A 16,258-nucleotide genomic window follows, 5' to 3' on the forward strand; every position below is an offset into this window, starting at 1 on the left:
CATCCCCACTGCCACAGACCACCCCCGAACCCCCTGAAACTTCAATTGAATCAGAGCTCAAGTTTTGTTTTCCCTACTGCCACCTCTTCGATCTTCCCGGCAGTTCCTGGTCATCGCATACGTTCCGGCCTCCTGCTGTTCCTACTGTTCCCGCTCCTCGACCTCTTTACCTGGATACACCGGACAGGAGAGTCACATTGCGGGCGGATACGGCGCGCGACGGGGCTGTTACAATTGAGGTCTCCGTGGGAACTCACTATACGCTTCCTGCCCATGCTGACCTTCGTGTACGTCTCCGGGTACGTAGAACTAACTACGAATTCAATCATGAAACTCTCTCTGTTGGCAGCGAGACTGCAGTCGTACGTTTCAGCGCTGCACAGGCTGCATCGTTTAGAAGCGGTGAGAGCAGCCAGGACGGCTCGTTCGATATAAAGATCTAATGGCAACTGCAACAGGATATATAATATGTTCTACTTCAAGATTCTTGCCGCCACCCTGGGAGCTCTCCTCACTATAAGACGAGGTAGGGCGCTGAACGAGGGCCTGTGTTACTGTCAGGGCTGCAGCCCGACCAAATCTATCCACCAAATACAAGCAAATATCAAATAAATCAGGTCCCTAGAGGCATTCAAACAAGTAATTATATAGGGCATATTTGGTGGGCTGTTTGGTGGTTTTCAAATATGCCAGGAAGCCCGGAATAATAGTAAATCCGGCCCCAGGGCCCACAGAATATTGGCTTCAGCCAATAAAAAAACAGCCCAGTTACAGACTCCACCGAGCCTGTATCTGGGCTTACAGCGCCAGCGGGATTCGAACCCACAACCTCCGGAGTATATCCGGCGCCAATACCACCTGACTATGGAGCTATTTGTTAATGGGGTCCACTATATCTTTGAATATAGAGTGCTGATTGGCCAGAAAATCAATCCACTAGAATATCCATCTCCTGCAGGCATATCCAAACCCTGAATCCCACCCCAATAACGCAGATTCAATCGCCCGCCTCAGCGCCACGACCTACGCTCTTTGCTACGATATTGGAATTGCCCAGTTAATTATGGCCTTGTCCCTTCTTCGCATCCGTCGCCCTCTCTCGATAGAGGCTCATCTCAGTCAACTTCAATCAACAACCGATACCGAGACCGGGTTCATTTCCACAACCTTCCTAGGGCGGCGCTTCACTCTTGACTCCCTGGTAGCAAAGAAGGGATCGAGAGGGCGCTCGAGCTGGGTCAAGGATCATGGGATCTTCGTCAGAGAGCTCCTCTCTGGCGATACTCTTGGTATGGTCGCTACCCTTACGCGTGCGATATCCTAACAGATAATAGGCGAAGCCTTCTGGATCTGCCGCCGTTGTGACGAGAAGAGAAACAACGACCTGCAGCTATTCAAAGCCACTGCGACGACGTCTGCTACGATACACCTCCGAAGAGCTCATAAGATATTCGAGGATTCAAGGGATGGGGAGTCGTCAACCGAAACAGGATCGTCAGAAGCCTCACACTACCCGAACAAACGATTCCAATCAATAGCAATTCACCAGAACGAAGTTCGACGGATTGAGGAGCTTGCCCTTGGCTTTATCGTCAGTTCAAACGTTCCCTTCGACGTCTTCAATAATACATATCTCCGTCGCCTCATCTCCCATATAAACCCTTCGATTTACCAGTCAGTTTCGTGGAGTCGCGACTCCCTCCGTAAACGTCTTACCTCTATCTTCAATACGAAGAAGACGGAGGTCCAAGAAGAGCTCTATAGAGCTAAATCGAGTATTCATATAGCATACGATATGTGGACGTCTCCGAATCGCCTCGCTATCCTCGCAATATCTGCCCACTTCCTCGATAATAATATGAAGCAGCAGCAACGGCTTCTTGCCCTTCGAGAGCAATTCGGAGCTCATACGGGCGAGAATACTGCTAATACGATAGCAGAGGTTATCTCAAGCTGGAATATCTCTAGCCTCGTTGGTGTTTTGATATCCGATAACGCTACAAATAACGATACCTGTACCTACGCCTTTCTTCACCAAATCAGGCCATCGATGACGCGTGAAGATATCGCTGATAGGCGACTACGCTGCTATGGCCATATACTGAATCTTGTAGGGCGTGCCTTTCTTTATGGAGAGGATAGTGAGTCTTTTGAACAGGAGTCACAGACTCTTGAACTTACTAGTCAGTCCCACGACTCTCTTCGTCACTGGCGGAAGAAGGGGCCTATTGGAAAGCTTCACAATATCGTCAGATGGGTTCGATCCTCGCCCCAGCGCAGCGAATACTTCCGGTCAACGGTTTCGGAGGTTCACGACCCTGAGGGGGGCATCTCCCTTCACAAGGAATCCGCCTTCGAGCTTCAGCTTATTCTGAATAATGAGACGCGTTGGAACTCCACGTATCTGATGATTGAACGTGCCCTTCGCAAAAGAGGGGAGATCCAATCATTCCTAGCACAGAACCAAGCCGAGGTCGACCCAAGTCGCCGTCTCCCGCAAGAGGACTATCTCCACGACGAAGATTGGCGTCTCTTGGTTGAACTACAGGATCTTCTACAACCTCTCTATCGCCAGACAATGCGTACCCAGGGCTGGAGTATTAATGGGAGTCATGGTACCTTATGGGTGGTCCTTACCGGTATCGAGTACCTATTGGAGAAGATGGAGGACTGGAAGAGTCTCTTCGACGAACCCTTGGATAACGTTATATCACAGAATCAGACGCAACCCTCACAAGCGCCACGGCGAAGTAGGAGGGATATCAGGCCACGCCTATCCCAGCCACTTATCCAGTTTCTCCCAGAGCACTCTCAAAGCGAATATTCCAATACCCTACCGAACCGAACAAGTCTCAACGATCTCTCCTCCGACTCACGGCAGTACTTCCGCTTCTCTGTCATGAACAGGTGGAAGAAGCTCAATACATACTATACACGCCTCGGAGAGTCACCACTATATGCCGCAGCAGTTATCCTCCACCCTGGACTTGGAATGAGGTGGTTGGAGTCTCAATGGAGTAGCGCAGAGCAACTGATTTGGCTTCGAGACGCAAAGGATGGGCTCTTGCAATACTGGGATCAGTGGTATCGTGAGAGTCGCCCTGCCTCCGTTCACGCCTCCTCTGGGCAGCTTATCCACGGCTTCCAACAGTTCCAAGAAGGTCCTCCCTCAGAGCCAGGTCACTTCGACGATTGGGTCTATAGTCGACGCAATCAGCTAGAAACCAACGAAACAGAAGTCGACCTTTATCTTCAATACAACCCAGCACAACCACAAGGCGTCAAGGATCCCATTAATTGGTGGATATCGCAAGAGTCTACGTTCCCTACACTCAGCAAGCTTGCGTTCGATATCTTAGCTATCCCTGCGATGTCAGCAGACTGTGAGAGGGCGTTCAGTCTTGCAAAGCTGACTCTCACGTCGCAACGACTCACGATGGCTTCAGAGACGCTGGATCATATTCAGTGCCTCAAAAACTGGCTTCAGAGGGGCGCAATTTCGTTAGGGGGGTTGGACTGAGCGTCTCTAGAGACATCCAGGGCTTCAACACCATGGAACTATGGAATCAGTAAGCTTTGTTGCTTCTGAATAGCCTCACTAACGGATCAAATCAGTCAAATACTTGCAAATCAAATCAAACAATCAAATTCGACCCATCGCGATAATCAAATCCCACCGAAATAGCCTCTGATTTGACTTATTTGGTCGGGCTGCAGCGCTGGTTACTGTAACAACCAGGGACGCGACACGGCCAGCACACGATGACTCTGCGAGACGGGACGCGATAAGATAAGGAATGGACCCCACCAGATGCGGTCACGTGATGAATCACGACCGTACGATTAGTGAGTTGGGGACTGGCTCACACATAACACACCGTGATCCTAACATTATGGATCACCAACTAACGGTAAGCCATTCAGCATGGGTTCACCACCTAAAACAACAAGGACAGGATGACGATTATACGGACGGACAGTATGTCCTGTCAGATAAGTTCTTTCTCTCGACAGTGATCAATCTAAGTCTTACCTTGTATCCATTACAACAAGTGCGCAGCGCCTTGCGACACCACATTGCCTCAGTCACAACCTAAGCTTCCGCTAACAGCGAACCCTAGCCCTCGGACAGTGTTCCGTCCTTAGAAGCTGCCAAGTCGTGACAGGACCATCATACGCCTATCCAACAGATCGCAGCGCTTGATGCGACTGCGTATGTAGTGACCTATCTCTGCTAGTTATCTCTGCTAGTTCTTTACATTGAACTAGTATCAACTCGTACTAGATTCTCCAGATAGTATCTATCTTACCCTCTATATTCCTATTCGCCTTCAAAATACTATTATAGCGGTAGCCTAGACACAGATCGGCCTATTCTTGGCGACTGTTAACCGTATAGCAAAGCTATCCGTCGCCTTTATTATAGCCGCCTCATCCACGAATATAGTATTCGGCCAGATGTGTCGCCGTTCTCCCCCGAAATAGCTCCACATCGCCAGGGTCGTCGTCTTTGAAGCGCGTAGCGCCTTGTAATATAGGGCTACTTGGCACAGAACGAGCCTGATCGTAGGGCGTGCTGTTTGCGACTCCGCGGCATCGACATATACGTCGGCGTCTTGGCCCTCCCGACCATGGTCACGTCCGTCAAGGAGAGGCCGGCCTATACCGGGAGTATCGGCATGATGTGGGGTCTCGAGACCATATTGGGGCTTGTGGTCGGTGGTGCTTTGTCCGACTCTGCCAGCTGAAGGGTTGAAACCCTATTGTTGCGTCTTGCTTGCTGGGTCTAGGTCGCTGAAGTTACAGCAGATGGGCGTTCTATGTCAATCTCCCTTTCGGCGCACTCATCCTGCCAGCCACCTTCATGCTTCTTTCCCCGGCAGACCTGAATGAAGGAACGTGCTTCCGGTCGCATATGGCTGGCATAGACTTCATTGGCGGCTTCCTACGCCTCTGGGCCACCAGTACCCTGGTCATGGCCATCCGGCCGGCGGCCCCGTCTTTGCCTGAGCGTCGGCTGCCGAAATTAGCCTGTTTAGCGTGTCCGGTCGCTGGCCCGCTCGAAGTCGGGCACTTTCCGTTTGGCATTTCGTGCGCTATGAGCTCCTGTCAATGATTGCGCCTGACGCGGTCGCATTGGGAGTGTCCTGCCTGGTGTCCTGCCTGATGACGATCCGGTTGGGCCGCTATACCCCCTGATGCTCCGTTAGCAATAAACTCAAAGACTTTCTACTCGCAGCCCGAAGGTTCCGTGCCGTCGCATACAACAGACTCGTTCACATGCGCTTAATTGGTTTGACCCATCGCCTCCGCGCTTAGATCTTCCCATTACCACCCCCATTTGCTTTCTTCAAGCGACACTCTGCGTGCGTCACCCCCAAGTTCGCCATATCCATCTCTCCCTGCTATAACAACATGTTCTCGCAATCGCCCATCATGACTACCGCTCTTGATCAGAAGATCCCCGCCTTTGAGAACACCTTATTCGACGATATTATTCGCGTGACCGATACCCTGCGCGCTACCTTCTGTTCCTACAAGACTAAGGATATATAATAGCGACTTACCTAGCTACGTAAGTTCTACTAGGCCTTCGAGGACTATACCCCGGCCCTTATTAACGCTCTAAGGCAGGACCTACGTAAGTCTAAATACGAAGCTCTCTTATCCGAGATTAACTAGATTAAAGACGATTGCCTCTATCTTATTAAAATCCTTAAGCGCTTTACTAAGGATGAGCCCGTTCGCGATGTATGTATAACGTTCATTAAAATGAAGCCTCGCGTCCGTAAGGAGCCTCTTAGTATAGTCCTTATTATTAGTGCCTATAACTTTCCTGCCTAGCTCTCTATTGTTCCCCTGTTGGGCGCTGTCGCTATTAGTTATACCGCTGTTCTTAAGCCTTCTAAAGGCGCCCCTGCTACTGCTATAGTTCTTAAGATAATTATCGAAGCCTCCCTCGACCCTTCTGCTTATACTATCGTTAACGGCGCTGTTAATGAGATTACTGCTCTACTTAAAGTTAAGTGGGATTAGATTATATATATTAGCGGCTCTGTTATCGGTAAGATTATATCTAAAAAGGCCGCTGAGACCCTGACCCCGGTGTATCTCGAGCTTGGAGGTCTTAATCCTGCCTTTGTTACCCGTAATGCTGATATTAAGCTCGCTGCCCGTCGCCTCGGCTAGGGTAAGACGCTTAATGCTAGCTAGGTCTGCCTCTCCTAGAACTACGTTCTCGCTGACCGTGCTATTATTCCGGAACTTATCGCTGCCTTTAAGTTAGTATTCGAGTCTTTCTTCCCTAGTAGTGTTAAGAATAGCCCTAACCTGTCTCGTATCGTTAATGCCCGTTACTTTACTCGTATAAAGAAGATGCTTGATGAAATAGAGGGCGAGATTATAGTTAGTGGCGTTATAGATAAGGCGTAACTGTTTATTAAACCTATTATCGTGCTCGCTAGCTCGCCTTACGATTCTATTGTCCGCGAGGAGTCGTTCGGCCCTATCTTCGCTATCCTGCCCTACGATAGCCTCGACGCTGCGATTAAGTTAGTTAACGACATGTACTATACCCCGCTCGCCCTCTTTGCCTTTAGTAACGAGGAGGAGGCTAAGAAGAGTACGTCGTCCTTGAACGGTGCCCCTTACTAGCGTAAGCGACCTAGACTAACTTAGCTATAGTTCTGGATAGGACGATGTCCGGTAGCGCTACTATTAACGACGTCTTATCCTATACCTCGAGTCTGATAGTCCCCTTTGGAGGAGTCGGCTAGTCGGGTGTTACGACCTGGCAGCTTCCGGAGGGGGAACGCTGTCAGAGGGTTAGGGTTGCTGTTTGCAGAAGCTTAGGTTGTGACTCTGAGACGATGTGGTGTCGTAAGGCGTTGCGCACTCGTTACAATGAATACAAGGTAAGACTTAGATTGATCACTGTCGTGAGAAAGAATGTATCTACAAGTCCAGAATGTCCGTCCTTATATACCTGCCATCCTGTCCTTGTTGTGTTAGGTGGTGAGCTCATGTTGGATGGCTCACTGTTATGTCGTGATCCTGTTATGTTGGATCACGGGTCACGGTGATCCAAGCATAACAGTGATCCTTGGTCCTGGATCACTATTCCTGGTGATCCTGTCACGTGACCTATCTTTGGCGAGCCTTATCTTATCAGTGACCCTGGATCTTCTGACGTGGGGCTTGTCTGCGGCCGGTTGTTCGACCCGTGCTCGTTACATCGGGATACGGCAGCTACCGTGGCTGCGCGTCCTTTAATCTCTTTACGCACTATCGTAGCGTCGCTTAAGTGCTTTCGTGGCTCGATAAGTTCCTCCGCGTCCGCTATATGCCCTACTCACCCAAGGAACTCGCGCGGCTGTAGTCGATGACCGCTAATAAGCCCGACTTTGACCGTAGCGGTAACTAGATCCGCGGACTCGGCTACTGGTTTAGTTTCCTCACTGGGTTCGGCGCTAAGACGGTGAAAGGTGCGTTGCTATAGTGGATCGTGGCGCTGGTGGCGGGCTGGTTGGCTAAGAGACGGGGATTGATCTAGGTGTCCTACCTGACCAATACCCCAAGCAAGGTGTTACACCATTATACACAGATTCACAGCCTGTGCGCTACCTATCCGAGCGTCCTCTTGTCGATTATCTGTTGGCCAGGGCCTGTCTCTGATACTCGAGTTCGTGGCCCGTGCCACGACAGCGTTACTTCTTCGCACGACGCGTACCTCCACACAGGTCAGTCCGGCTCATGGTCTAGAGCCTAGTATATATAGTCGCTTGCTGTAGTCTTTCCAAGCCTCCCAAGCCCATAAGGGGCTTCTTGCCGTTCTTACTATCTCGTCTTCAGTCTTTCCACGGGTTTCTTGTGGGGCTTAGATTGTATTGGCAAGCTGCTAGACGGCTATTCTTTTAGTGTTCAGAGTGCTTCCTACGACGGCTAAAGCGGTGCCTGCTGTTGTTGATACGAGGTGTTGGTGCTAGGTTCGGTTAATAGGGAAAGAGTGGGCGTTGTTTGGCGTATTGGGCCCTTATTAGGGATTACGAATTCCCAATCGGTTAGTGGCCTTTTCGCAAAGCGTATTCTAGCTCGCGCAGCTTTTATGTTTGACTTCTAGTCATTACTATCCGATGTCGTCTTTCCTCCTCAGTGAAAGGAGACGTTATCTCTTTGTACGTCATAGGTTTGTTGTGTTGCTCATCGTGTGCATCGGAGGAGGAAGTGTCCCGCCGTCTCTCTCGCGCGTCTGCATGCGCATTGGCCCGAAGGAACTGCTCTGATTTGGAAATAAGAAGCATTCAGTCTCGCCATGCCTACTGCCAAGGCCCTCAAGCAACTATGGGACAACTATGGGACACTAGCAATTTAGCAAAGGGTTAGGCGGCAAAAGGGAGGACTGAGCATGCAAGGAACTACCGTACTTATAGGGAGCGTTACCGTTCTATGATGAGGAGAGGAGATTATCGATTATTCTACTTGGCTAGAGACCCTAAGAGGCTGATATTTGCTGTCCTTCACTTGTCGCAAGAAATCTTGAACACCTGCCCTCAACTAGGAGAGCAAGCTTGCGTCTATCTAAGAAATATTAGTGTATAATTCTCAAGTATACCTCTCCAGTAGTACTGCACCGATTTCCATCGATAATTGCCTGATGTTGTTTGGCAGTCGTCTCTCTTACGCGTGATTTGCGCCTTATATCATTAAGGGTAGTAGAGTGCATCTTCAGGAACTACTTCTCTGACGAGGTGCCCTCTTAACTGGCATGGCGTTCTTCTCCTTTCACTCTTCTCGGGAAGTCGTTATAAAGATGTGTCAAGGAGTCTTGTGCAACGAGTGAAGGGATCAACTGTCGGTCTCTTGGGGGGTCTCTCTGTAGATAGAATAATCGATGTCCTCCTCTAAATCTTAGTCCGTTGACCTTCCTTATGACTATTTCCTCGCTGCGCTCGGTCCTCTCTTCTTGGTTCCTACGATCAAACACCAGGCGATCCCCTGTTGGTCTCATACCTCCCTCAGGTCCTGACAAGATGAATGAATAGTCAGCCGGCCCGGCTGTGATGGTGCGCCTCTCTCGAAGTCGATTAGTAAAACAGTGAGCGTATTCTTGCCCGGATGGTTTGCGGGGGTACTGAAGTGTCAGTACTGCGGCTTTACTGCTTTTCAGTAACTTTATCCTCTGGCCCCTAGTTGCGGTAGGAATAAATGAGTTCTAATTGGTTCTGATGCCGTAAGTACAACAAGTCGTCTACAGCGCCGCCCCAAGCCACTTAATGACTCCACAACCCCGATCAACTTGTTTCGTACCGAGCTCATTACAGCGATACAAACTGTAGCATCCACATCGAAGCTCGTGGAATTTGCATTGGCATTTCATTTGGTCACGGCCTCTAATCTCTTTGTCTACGGCGAGAGTGTAAATCAATTGATTGTTGCTAATTGATGGAATGGCGGGCGGTGGAAGTGCCTGAACTTTCGTATGGGGTTGGCTAGTCTTTTGAAGCGGGTTGGTCTCAGACAGTGCGTGGAGGTCTGTCTATAGCTTGATGGTCCTTCTCGTAAATCGCTCTAGTGTATGAGCGATGTGAGCCTCCGCTTCTGCTACGCTTGTCGCTACTGTGATGAACTCCCTAATGAAAGCCTGCGCTCCGATCTTCTGGATACGACTGATGGCTGCCGCCGCTCGATCTTTGTACTTGTGCCTCTGGATGTTCGAGGTGCAATGTACTACTGGGGCTACGGTGGTTATGAATAACCGCTGTGCTGCAGCCGGTGTTAATCCTCTTAGTCGCTTTAGCTCTATCGTAGCCTCTAATCCCTTGGTCGCTACTCTCGCAATATGTTCCCTATACTCAAGTCTAATGCCTATGATGACGCCGAAGACTTTAAATTGCTGTTTAAGTTCGATTATCTGCCACTTATTTATGAATAGTTCCGAATCGAATGTTTTGGCCTATCGGGTGGAGTGGATGACTGTAGTCTTGTTCTCCGCTTCGAAAGTCGTATTGCTTCTCCGCTCCGAGTTTAATGCCTTTTCGATGATTGCTTTCATCTCTTCACGATAGTTTTGCGGGATCATATCTGCGACCGAGGCTGTGGAGTTATCGATGAAGGCTATGGCTCCCTCTAAAGTAGTCGATCTTCTATTGTATAAGGTCCTTGTTGAAGAATAGAAAAAGGGTGGCGATGCTTGCGTTAGTCAGCCTGGGGCAGAGTCCGATGCTCTGATGCCTGACCGTCTACCCAGACTGTCGCTATCCGACCTGAACAGAATGCCTTTACCCAACCAGGTAAATCTCCCGGAATGGCCCCTGCTCTCATCCTCTGAATGACCCTCTCTTTGCACACTCCATTGTATGTTCCCTTCACATCGAAGCTTACGAGGCTGACTACCCAACGATCTAGCCATGCTGCGTAGATTTGACCTTACAGCAACACTAACGCTTGTTCGCTGACCTCTATTTACGGGCTTCGAAGTGGTTCATGGGCAATAGCCCGTGTGTCTAGACTGCATGGGAGATCCTCTCCGTAGCAACCGACTCGAGAACCTTGACGAGCGTAGCGAGGAATCAGGTGCGTCTCCAAGCCTAGACGATAGCGTAGTCACCTTGCCAGTTTCTTGAGCGGGATGATTCGAGCATGTCTCCATTGATTGGGGATTACTCCTTCCTCTAGCGATAGACGGAAAATTGCTGGACACTATACTTAACGGCTGGCGAAATGTGTTTCCAGACTGTCGCTCGCAGCCCGTCTTCATACTGTGCTTTCCACGATTCCGTGGCGAAAAGGCGGCGCTTGACTTCCTCTATCGCGATGTCGTGGCACTTTGCTGTATGTTGCGCTGTCGCCTAACTCGAGATACTTAGCGGCCTTCTAAATGTCTCCGTTCTAGACTAGGAAGCTTTACTCATTATTTTTCAGCTGATTCAGTTAGTTATGAAGCTATCACGATAATTACAACGGTTAAGAATTCATTTACAACCCATTGTAACAACCAAGGACGCAGGGCGGTTATGAACTATCGACTCCGCTAGCGGGAGCACGAACCAATCGGATCAGGTGTAGGCTCACCCCAATCACTAAGGGCATAACTGCGAGCCAAGGGTTTGGCTCACATGATAACACACCGTGGTCCTATCATCGCGGATCACCGACAACTAATAAGTGAGCTACGCGACATGGACTCACCATCGAACGCGAGAAGGGCAGTATGGACGGGTATATAATGATGGAGAATCTGGACTTGTAGATACATGTTACGACCTGACAGACTCCGAAGGGAACACTGTCAGAGGGTTAGGGTTGCTCTTAGCAGAAGCTTAGGTTGTGACTCTAAGACAATGTGGTGTCGTAAGGCGTTGCGCACTCGTTACAATGAATACAAGGTAAGACTTAGATTGATCACTGTCGTGAGAAAGAATGTATCTACAAGTCTAGAATGCCTGTCCTTATATACCCGTCATCCTATCCTTGTCGTGTTAGGTGGCTCACTGTTAGGTTGTGATCCGGTCATGTTAGATCACGGTGATCCGTGATCCTAACATGTTGGTGATCCATGGCCCAGGATCACGACGCCTGGTGATCCAGTCACGTGACCGCGCGCCGGTGCGTTCTTATCTTATCGTTGGTCGTGCTGTGTCATCGGGCTGTTGGTTCCCTGGTGCTCGTCCAAGCCCTTGGTTGTTACAGCAGGGTGAGGATTTAGTTGGCATAATTCTATATAAAGTAAGAAACGTCAACTTTTATATAGTCCGAGCATTCCCCTATTAGTGGAGGTAGCCTCTATCTCGGAGGGTAACGTGCATGATAAGCAAGTGGGCCAAACAAGCAAGTGGGCCACCTGACCACGACCATGCGACGACAGCAGCATCCCGGTGAACCCTAACGCCTTAAATCAATTGAAACTACTTGAAATCCTCTTCTTCAGAAGCCCTCGTCTCCAGCTGACAAGTCCGCGCATTATGTCCAGGCTCGCCGCAGACACCGCAGCGCCGTTTCTTCGTCCCGTCCCTTGGTTGGCGACTGCTTCTCTGACGCGTTTCCTCATTTATCTGGACCTGAACCTCGATATTGGTTTGTATCTCCTGTCCCTCACCTAGAGTTAGACTCCCTCCTTGCCTGAGACGTGTTTTCTTAGCTCTCCGACGCTTGCTGAGTGTCGCGTTCTCGTCTCGAAGGATCTGGTTCTCCGACTTCAATAGGGCGAGTTGATGCATGATTCCACGCGTCCCCTTGGTAAAGTGGTCTATAGCGTTAAGAATCGACGTCGGAGAGCTTCCTTGGTGTCGGGCGATTCGACCTTTAATAAACTCTGACTGACAGCTAGCTTCAATCGGGTTGTGAGGCGTTTGGGAGACCCAAGGTTCTGATGTATCGGGGACCCCCTCGACGGGCGTCGGTGTCCGTAGCTTCACATCCAGCTTTGAAACCACAATTTCGGGGCTCATTGGGACAAGCCCAGCACCTCTGAACCCCCCCTTGATATTCCTTTCCGTCATAGCTTCTTTGAAAGCTGCGAAAAACGCGGGAAAGAAGTCCTCCTTCGTGATGTGGCTTGTACCTGCCCTCATCTTCTTCTCAATTTGCCGACCGTAGGCCTGCTTTAGCGGGCCAAAACAGCCAACATCAAGAGGTTGAAGTAGGTGAGATGAATGGGGAGGCATGCATAGCGTAATGATGTTGTTTTCCTTGCAGTAGAGCTCGAACTCAACGGAATGGTGACTTTGGTGCCCATCTAGGATAAGGAGGCGATATCCGGCCGACCGACGGGGCTTGGTATGCTTGTCAAAATGCTGAATCCATTCTAGACCTTTCTCATTTGTTGTCCAGCCTTTGTCTGTCGTAGCGATTACCCAGTCGTGAGGTAGAGGGCTGTCTTCGTACCAGCTTGAGAGGTGATTTTTGCCCGCCATAATGATGAACGGCGGGACACACCACCCGTCTGCGCCAACGCCTTGGATCACTGTCACCCATTCCCGACCTCCTGGTTGGACCATTTTCGTATTAGAACGTCTTTCGGCGTTCGTAACGACCATTCCGGACCCGATAACGCCCATCATAAACCCAGTCTCATCGAAGTTATAGATATCAGGCTCCGCGATACCGTATTTGGCGATTGTGTTCTTTACGAGCGCGAACCAATCGCGAATTGCCTCGGGATCTTCGCATTGGGCTCTCTGATAGTCATATCTGCGAAAGAAACGCGTCTTAAGCTCTGGTTGTCGCCTGACGAAGTTTGAGGCCCAGCGCTTCCCGACACTCGGCGCGTCGCGGTCGGCTAGCAGTCGATTAGCCATATCTTCAACCTCACAAAGCCGGGGAGGAAATGCTCGGGAATTTAGCTCAAGTATGTATTGAACAATCGTTAACTCCTCGAGCTCCGTCAAATTTCGATTGAGGGGGATCCTGTCGCGTTGCGAAGTAATACCGCGTAGTCGACGCGTCAAGGTCATTCGGGGAACACCAAAGATATTTGTCGCAGCGCGTATACTGAGATCTGGGTCATTTTGAATAGCCTGAAGAGCAAGCTGTAATTGACGTTCTTGTGAGGGCGGAGACATCGTTGTTGGTGGAAGAATTAATGGTTAACGTAAGAAGGTCGCGTTTTCGTCGTCAGGTGGCCCACTTGCTTGTTTGGCCCACTTGCTTATCATGCACGTTATCGAAACTTTTAATTATAACTATATACCTAGCCAAACCTTAAACTATCAAACCTTAAACTATTAAGTTTAAAAGTATAATAAAGCCTCCGAGATGTAACCTTTAGTAATAGTATCTTGAAAGTCTCCGACTTATTAAAGTTAGTTGGTAGCATTTCAACGTTGTGGTAGGGGTAAGTTATCGCACCCAGGCTAAATATTAGGCCCCCTGTAAGCGTAATAGCGCTCATGAAAGTTCAAAACGGGACCTTGGTGCCTTTCGACTTATCTAAGCAAGCCAGGACATCGTCGAAAATCGCTCAAGTACCACGCAGCTCCCCAAGGCCGCAAGCACGTACTAAAAAGATACCTGACAATAGTGCGCGAACCTTAGCCTAGTGCTACATAAAGCTATAATCTATTACGTTTACAGTTTTACGAAAGCCTCCGACTTACTGAGTATAGTAATAATATCCAAGCCTCGAAAGTATTAGGTTTAATAACTCAAGTTAAAAGCTCTCAATATACTATAGAAATGAAATCTTGGCTTGAGTCCTCTTAGTTAATTATAACCTTCTTCTAATTACCTGTTACGACCTGGCAGCTTCCGAAGGGGGAACACTGTCAGAGGGTTGGGGTTGCTGTTTGCAGAAGCTTAGGTTGTGACTCTGAGACGATGTGGTGTCGTAAGGCGTTGCGCACTCGTTACAATGAATACAAGGTAAGACTTAGATTGATCACTGTCGTGAGAAAGAATGTATCTACAAGTCCAGAATGTCCGTCCTTATATACCTGCCATCCTGTCCTTGTTGTGTTAGGTGGTGAGCTCATGTTGGATGGCTCACTGGTTAGTTGTTGGTGATCCATGATGTTAGGATCACGGTGTGTTATCCCGTGAGCCATTCCCTGGCTCACTGCGGCGTCCTTGGTGAGCCCGACGACTCACCCTTTATGTCTGAGTGAGCCATCACGTGATTTGCCAGGTGGGCCCGATTCTTATCTTATCGCGCTCCCTGATCGCGGGGTCGTCGATTCGCGGCCGCCCTGCTTCCTTGGTTGTTACATGATGCTCCTCCTCCAGGCCGATGTCCCAGCGGCCATAAGTAGTAAGTCCCAGCCGCCTGCGGTGGTTCTTCTCTTGTCATCCTTACTAACCATGACAAAATGTCAGGTCGTGTCATAAAACGTTCGTCTGCCAAAACCGACCAAAGAAAGGCGCTCGCTGCTTTGATTGACTCCGAGGGCGAAATCAAGATGCCTTGTACGGGGTGCTTCAAGCGACATCTCGTCTGTAAGACCGCCCCTGGTTCTTCTCGCTGTGGGGAGTGCATCCGTCGCGGTCGCTCTTGTGATGGTGTGAGCGTGGTTTCTGCGCGTAAGTTGGTCCCTGGTGGGGTCATGGTCCTGTTTTCTAATGATCGTCTAGTGGAAAAGGCTCTTGCAGAGCAGAAGAAGCGAGAGGCTGAGATTGAGGATGCTGAAATGGAGTTGGAGGTGCTCCAAACGAAGTTGGCGACGGCCTTGGGTCGTTTGTCCCGTCTTCGCAAGATGCGGAAGGCGGCGAAGGCTCGTGGGGAAGAGTTGTTTGCTCGTGGGATTCGTCAGTTGGATGAGGAGGACGGCGTCCTTCCTCTGGGCGGGGACAACCTAAGCCTCGAGGCTCAGGAGGCCAACGTGGTTCAGGACCTTCAGGAGTGGGGTGCTAGCGGCGTCGTGGACTGGTCCTCGTTGGGCTTCGGGGAGGAATTTTCCGACCTTGGTCCTGTGCCAGGCGATGATATTCTTGGAGCAACTGCGGGCAGTTCAGGTTCTTGACTGGTTCCCATGTGTTTTCTTCATGCCCATAGTTCTTCCATTTGATCAAGTATTCTTCTTGTTTGCTTATCTTTCTGTGATCGAGGATTCTTTCGACTTCATACTCGTTGGTATTTTCGACTTCCACGTTTGTTTCGAGTGGTGCGTTATGTGGTGCTGGCTCTAGTAGTGCAATGTGAAAAACGGGGTGAATCTTCATGTTCTCTGGTAATGAGAGGTGGTAGTTGGTATCCGAGAGTTTCTTGAGAATTTTAAATGGTCCTAGTTTCTTGAAATCCAATTTGTCGTTTGGTCGTTTGGTTTTGATGTTTCGGCGGATGAGGTAGACGCTATCTCCCTCCTGTAAGGATGGTCCCTTCATCCTTGTCTTGTTGGCGTACGTGGTCATTCTGGTGCGTACGAGCTCGAGGTCGAGCTTGATTTGTTCCTGGATCTTGCGGATGTTGACCGCAATGTTGGTCGCTTTTGGCGTGTCCGGTGCTTCGCGGCGTTCCGCGTAGGCTGTTGGGTTGTACCCGTAGTTGGCATAGAAGGGTGATTCCTTTGTTGACTCGCTTGGTGAGCTGTTGTATGCGAACTGTGCGATGGGTAGTAATGTGACCCAGTCATCTTGTTGGTAGTTGATATAACACCGAAGGTACTGCTCTAGAGTCTGGTTCGTTCTTTCTGTCTGTCCGTCTGTCTGCGGGTGAAAAGCCGTGGATAGCTTATGTTTGGCTCCAAGTTGAGCGATGAGTGACTTCCAGAAGTTGCTGGTGAAGAGCTTGTCTCTATCTGACACCAGTTCTTTTGGGAGTCCGTGTTGT

At 49.7% G+C, this 16,258-nt stretch overlaps 4 protein-coding genes and 1 non-coding gene across 5 annotated transcripts; 4 read left to right on the plus strand and 1 right to left on the minus strand.

The window, feature by feature from the left end:
- Window positions 1-801: 801 nt before the first annotated feature.
- On the minus strand, window positions 802-872 carry VDAG_20152. The gene has a single exon. It is a non-coding gene; the product is annotated as a tRNA-Tyr (tRNA).
- A 191-nt stretch (window positions 873-1,063) lies between these two features.
- Window positions 1,064-1,324, plus strand: VDAG_04866 (uncharacterized protein; the record flags this gene model as incomplete). The annotated part of the gene is made up of 1 exon (XM_009654470.1): window positions 1,064-1,324. One exon carries the CDS (start codon window positions 1,064-1,066, stop codon window positions 1,322-1,324), a length of 261 nt encoding a protein of 86 aa, XP_009652765.1.
- Window positions 1,325-4,631: 3,307 nt separating this feature from the next.
- VDAG_04867 (uncharacterized protein) lies at window positions 4,632-4,748 on the plus strand (the record flags this gene model as incomplete). Its single annotated transcript, XM_009654471.1, has 1 exon — window positions 4,632-4,748. The coding sequence occupies one exon, from the start codon at window positions 4,632-4,634 to the stop codon at window positions 4,746-4,748; it is 117 nt and encodes a 38-aa protein (XP_009652766.1).
- A 667-nt stretch (window positions 4,749-5,415) lies between these two features.
- Window positions 5,416-5,556, plus strand: VDAG_04868 (aldehyde dehydrogenase; the record flags this gene model as incomplete). The annotated part of the gene is made up of 1 exon (XM_009654472.1): window positions 5,416-5,556. The coding sequence occupies one exon, from the start codon at window positions 5,416-5,418 to the stop codon at window positions 5,554-5,556; it is 141 nt and encodes a 46-aa protein (XP_009652767.1).
- A 1,008-nt stretch (window positions 5,557-6,564) lies between these two features.
- On the plus strand, window positions 6,565-6,776 carry VDAG_04869 (aldehyde dehydrogenase 3B2; the record flags this gene model as incomplete). Its single annotated transcript, XM_009654473.1, has 2 exons — window positions 6,565-6,622; window positions 6,685-6,776. 2 exons carry the CDS (start codon window positions 6,565-6,567, stop codon window positions 6,774-6,776), a joined length of 150 nt encoding a protein of 49 aa, XP_009652768.1.
- Window positions 6,777-16,258: the final 9,482 nt, after the last annotated feature.

The sequence above is a fragment of the Verticillium dahliae genome, genomic scaffold (assembly GCF_000150675.1).
Source record: "Verticillium dahliae VdLs.17 supercont1.8 genomic scaffold, whole genome shotgun sequence".
Classification (NCBI taxonomy): Eukaryota; Fungi; Ascomycota; class Sordariomycetes; order Glomerellales; family Plectosphaerellaceae; genus Verticillium; species Verticillium dahliae.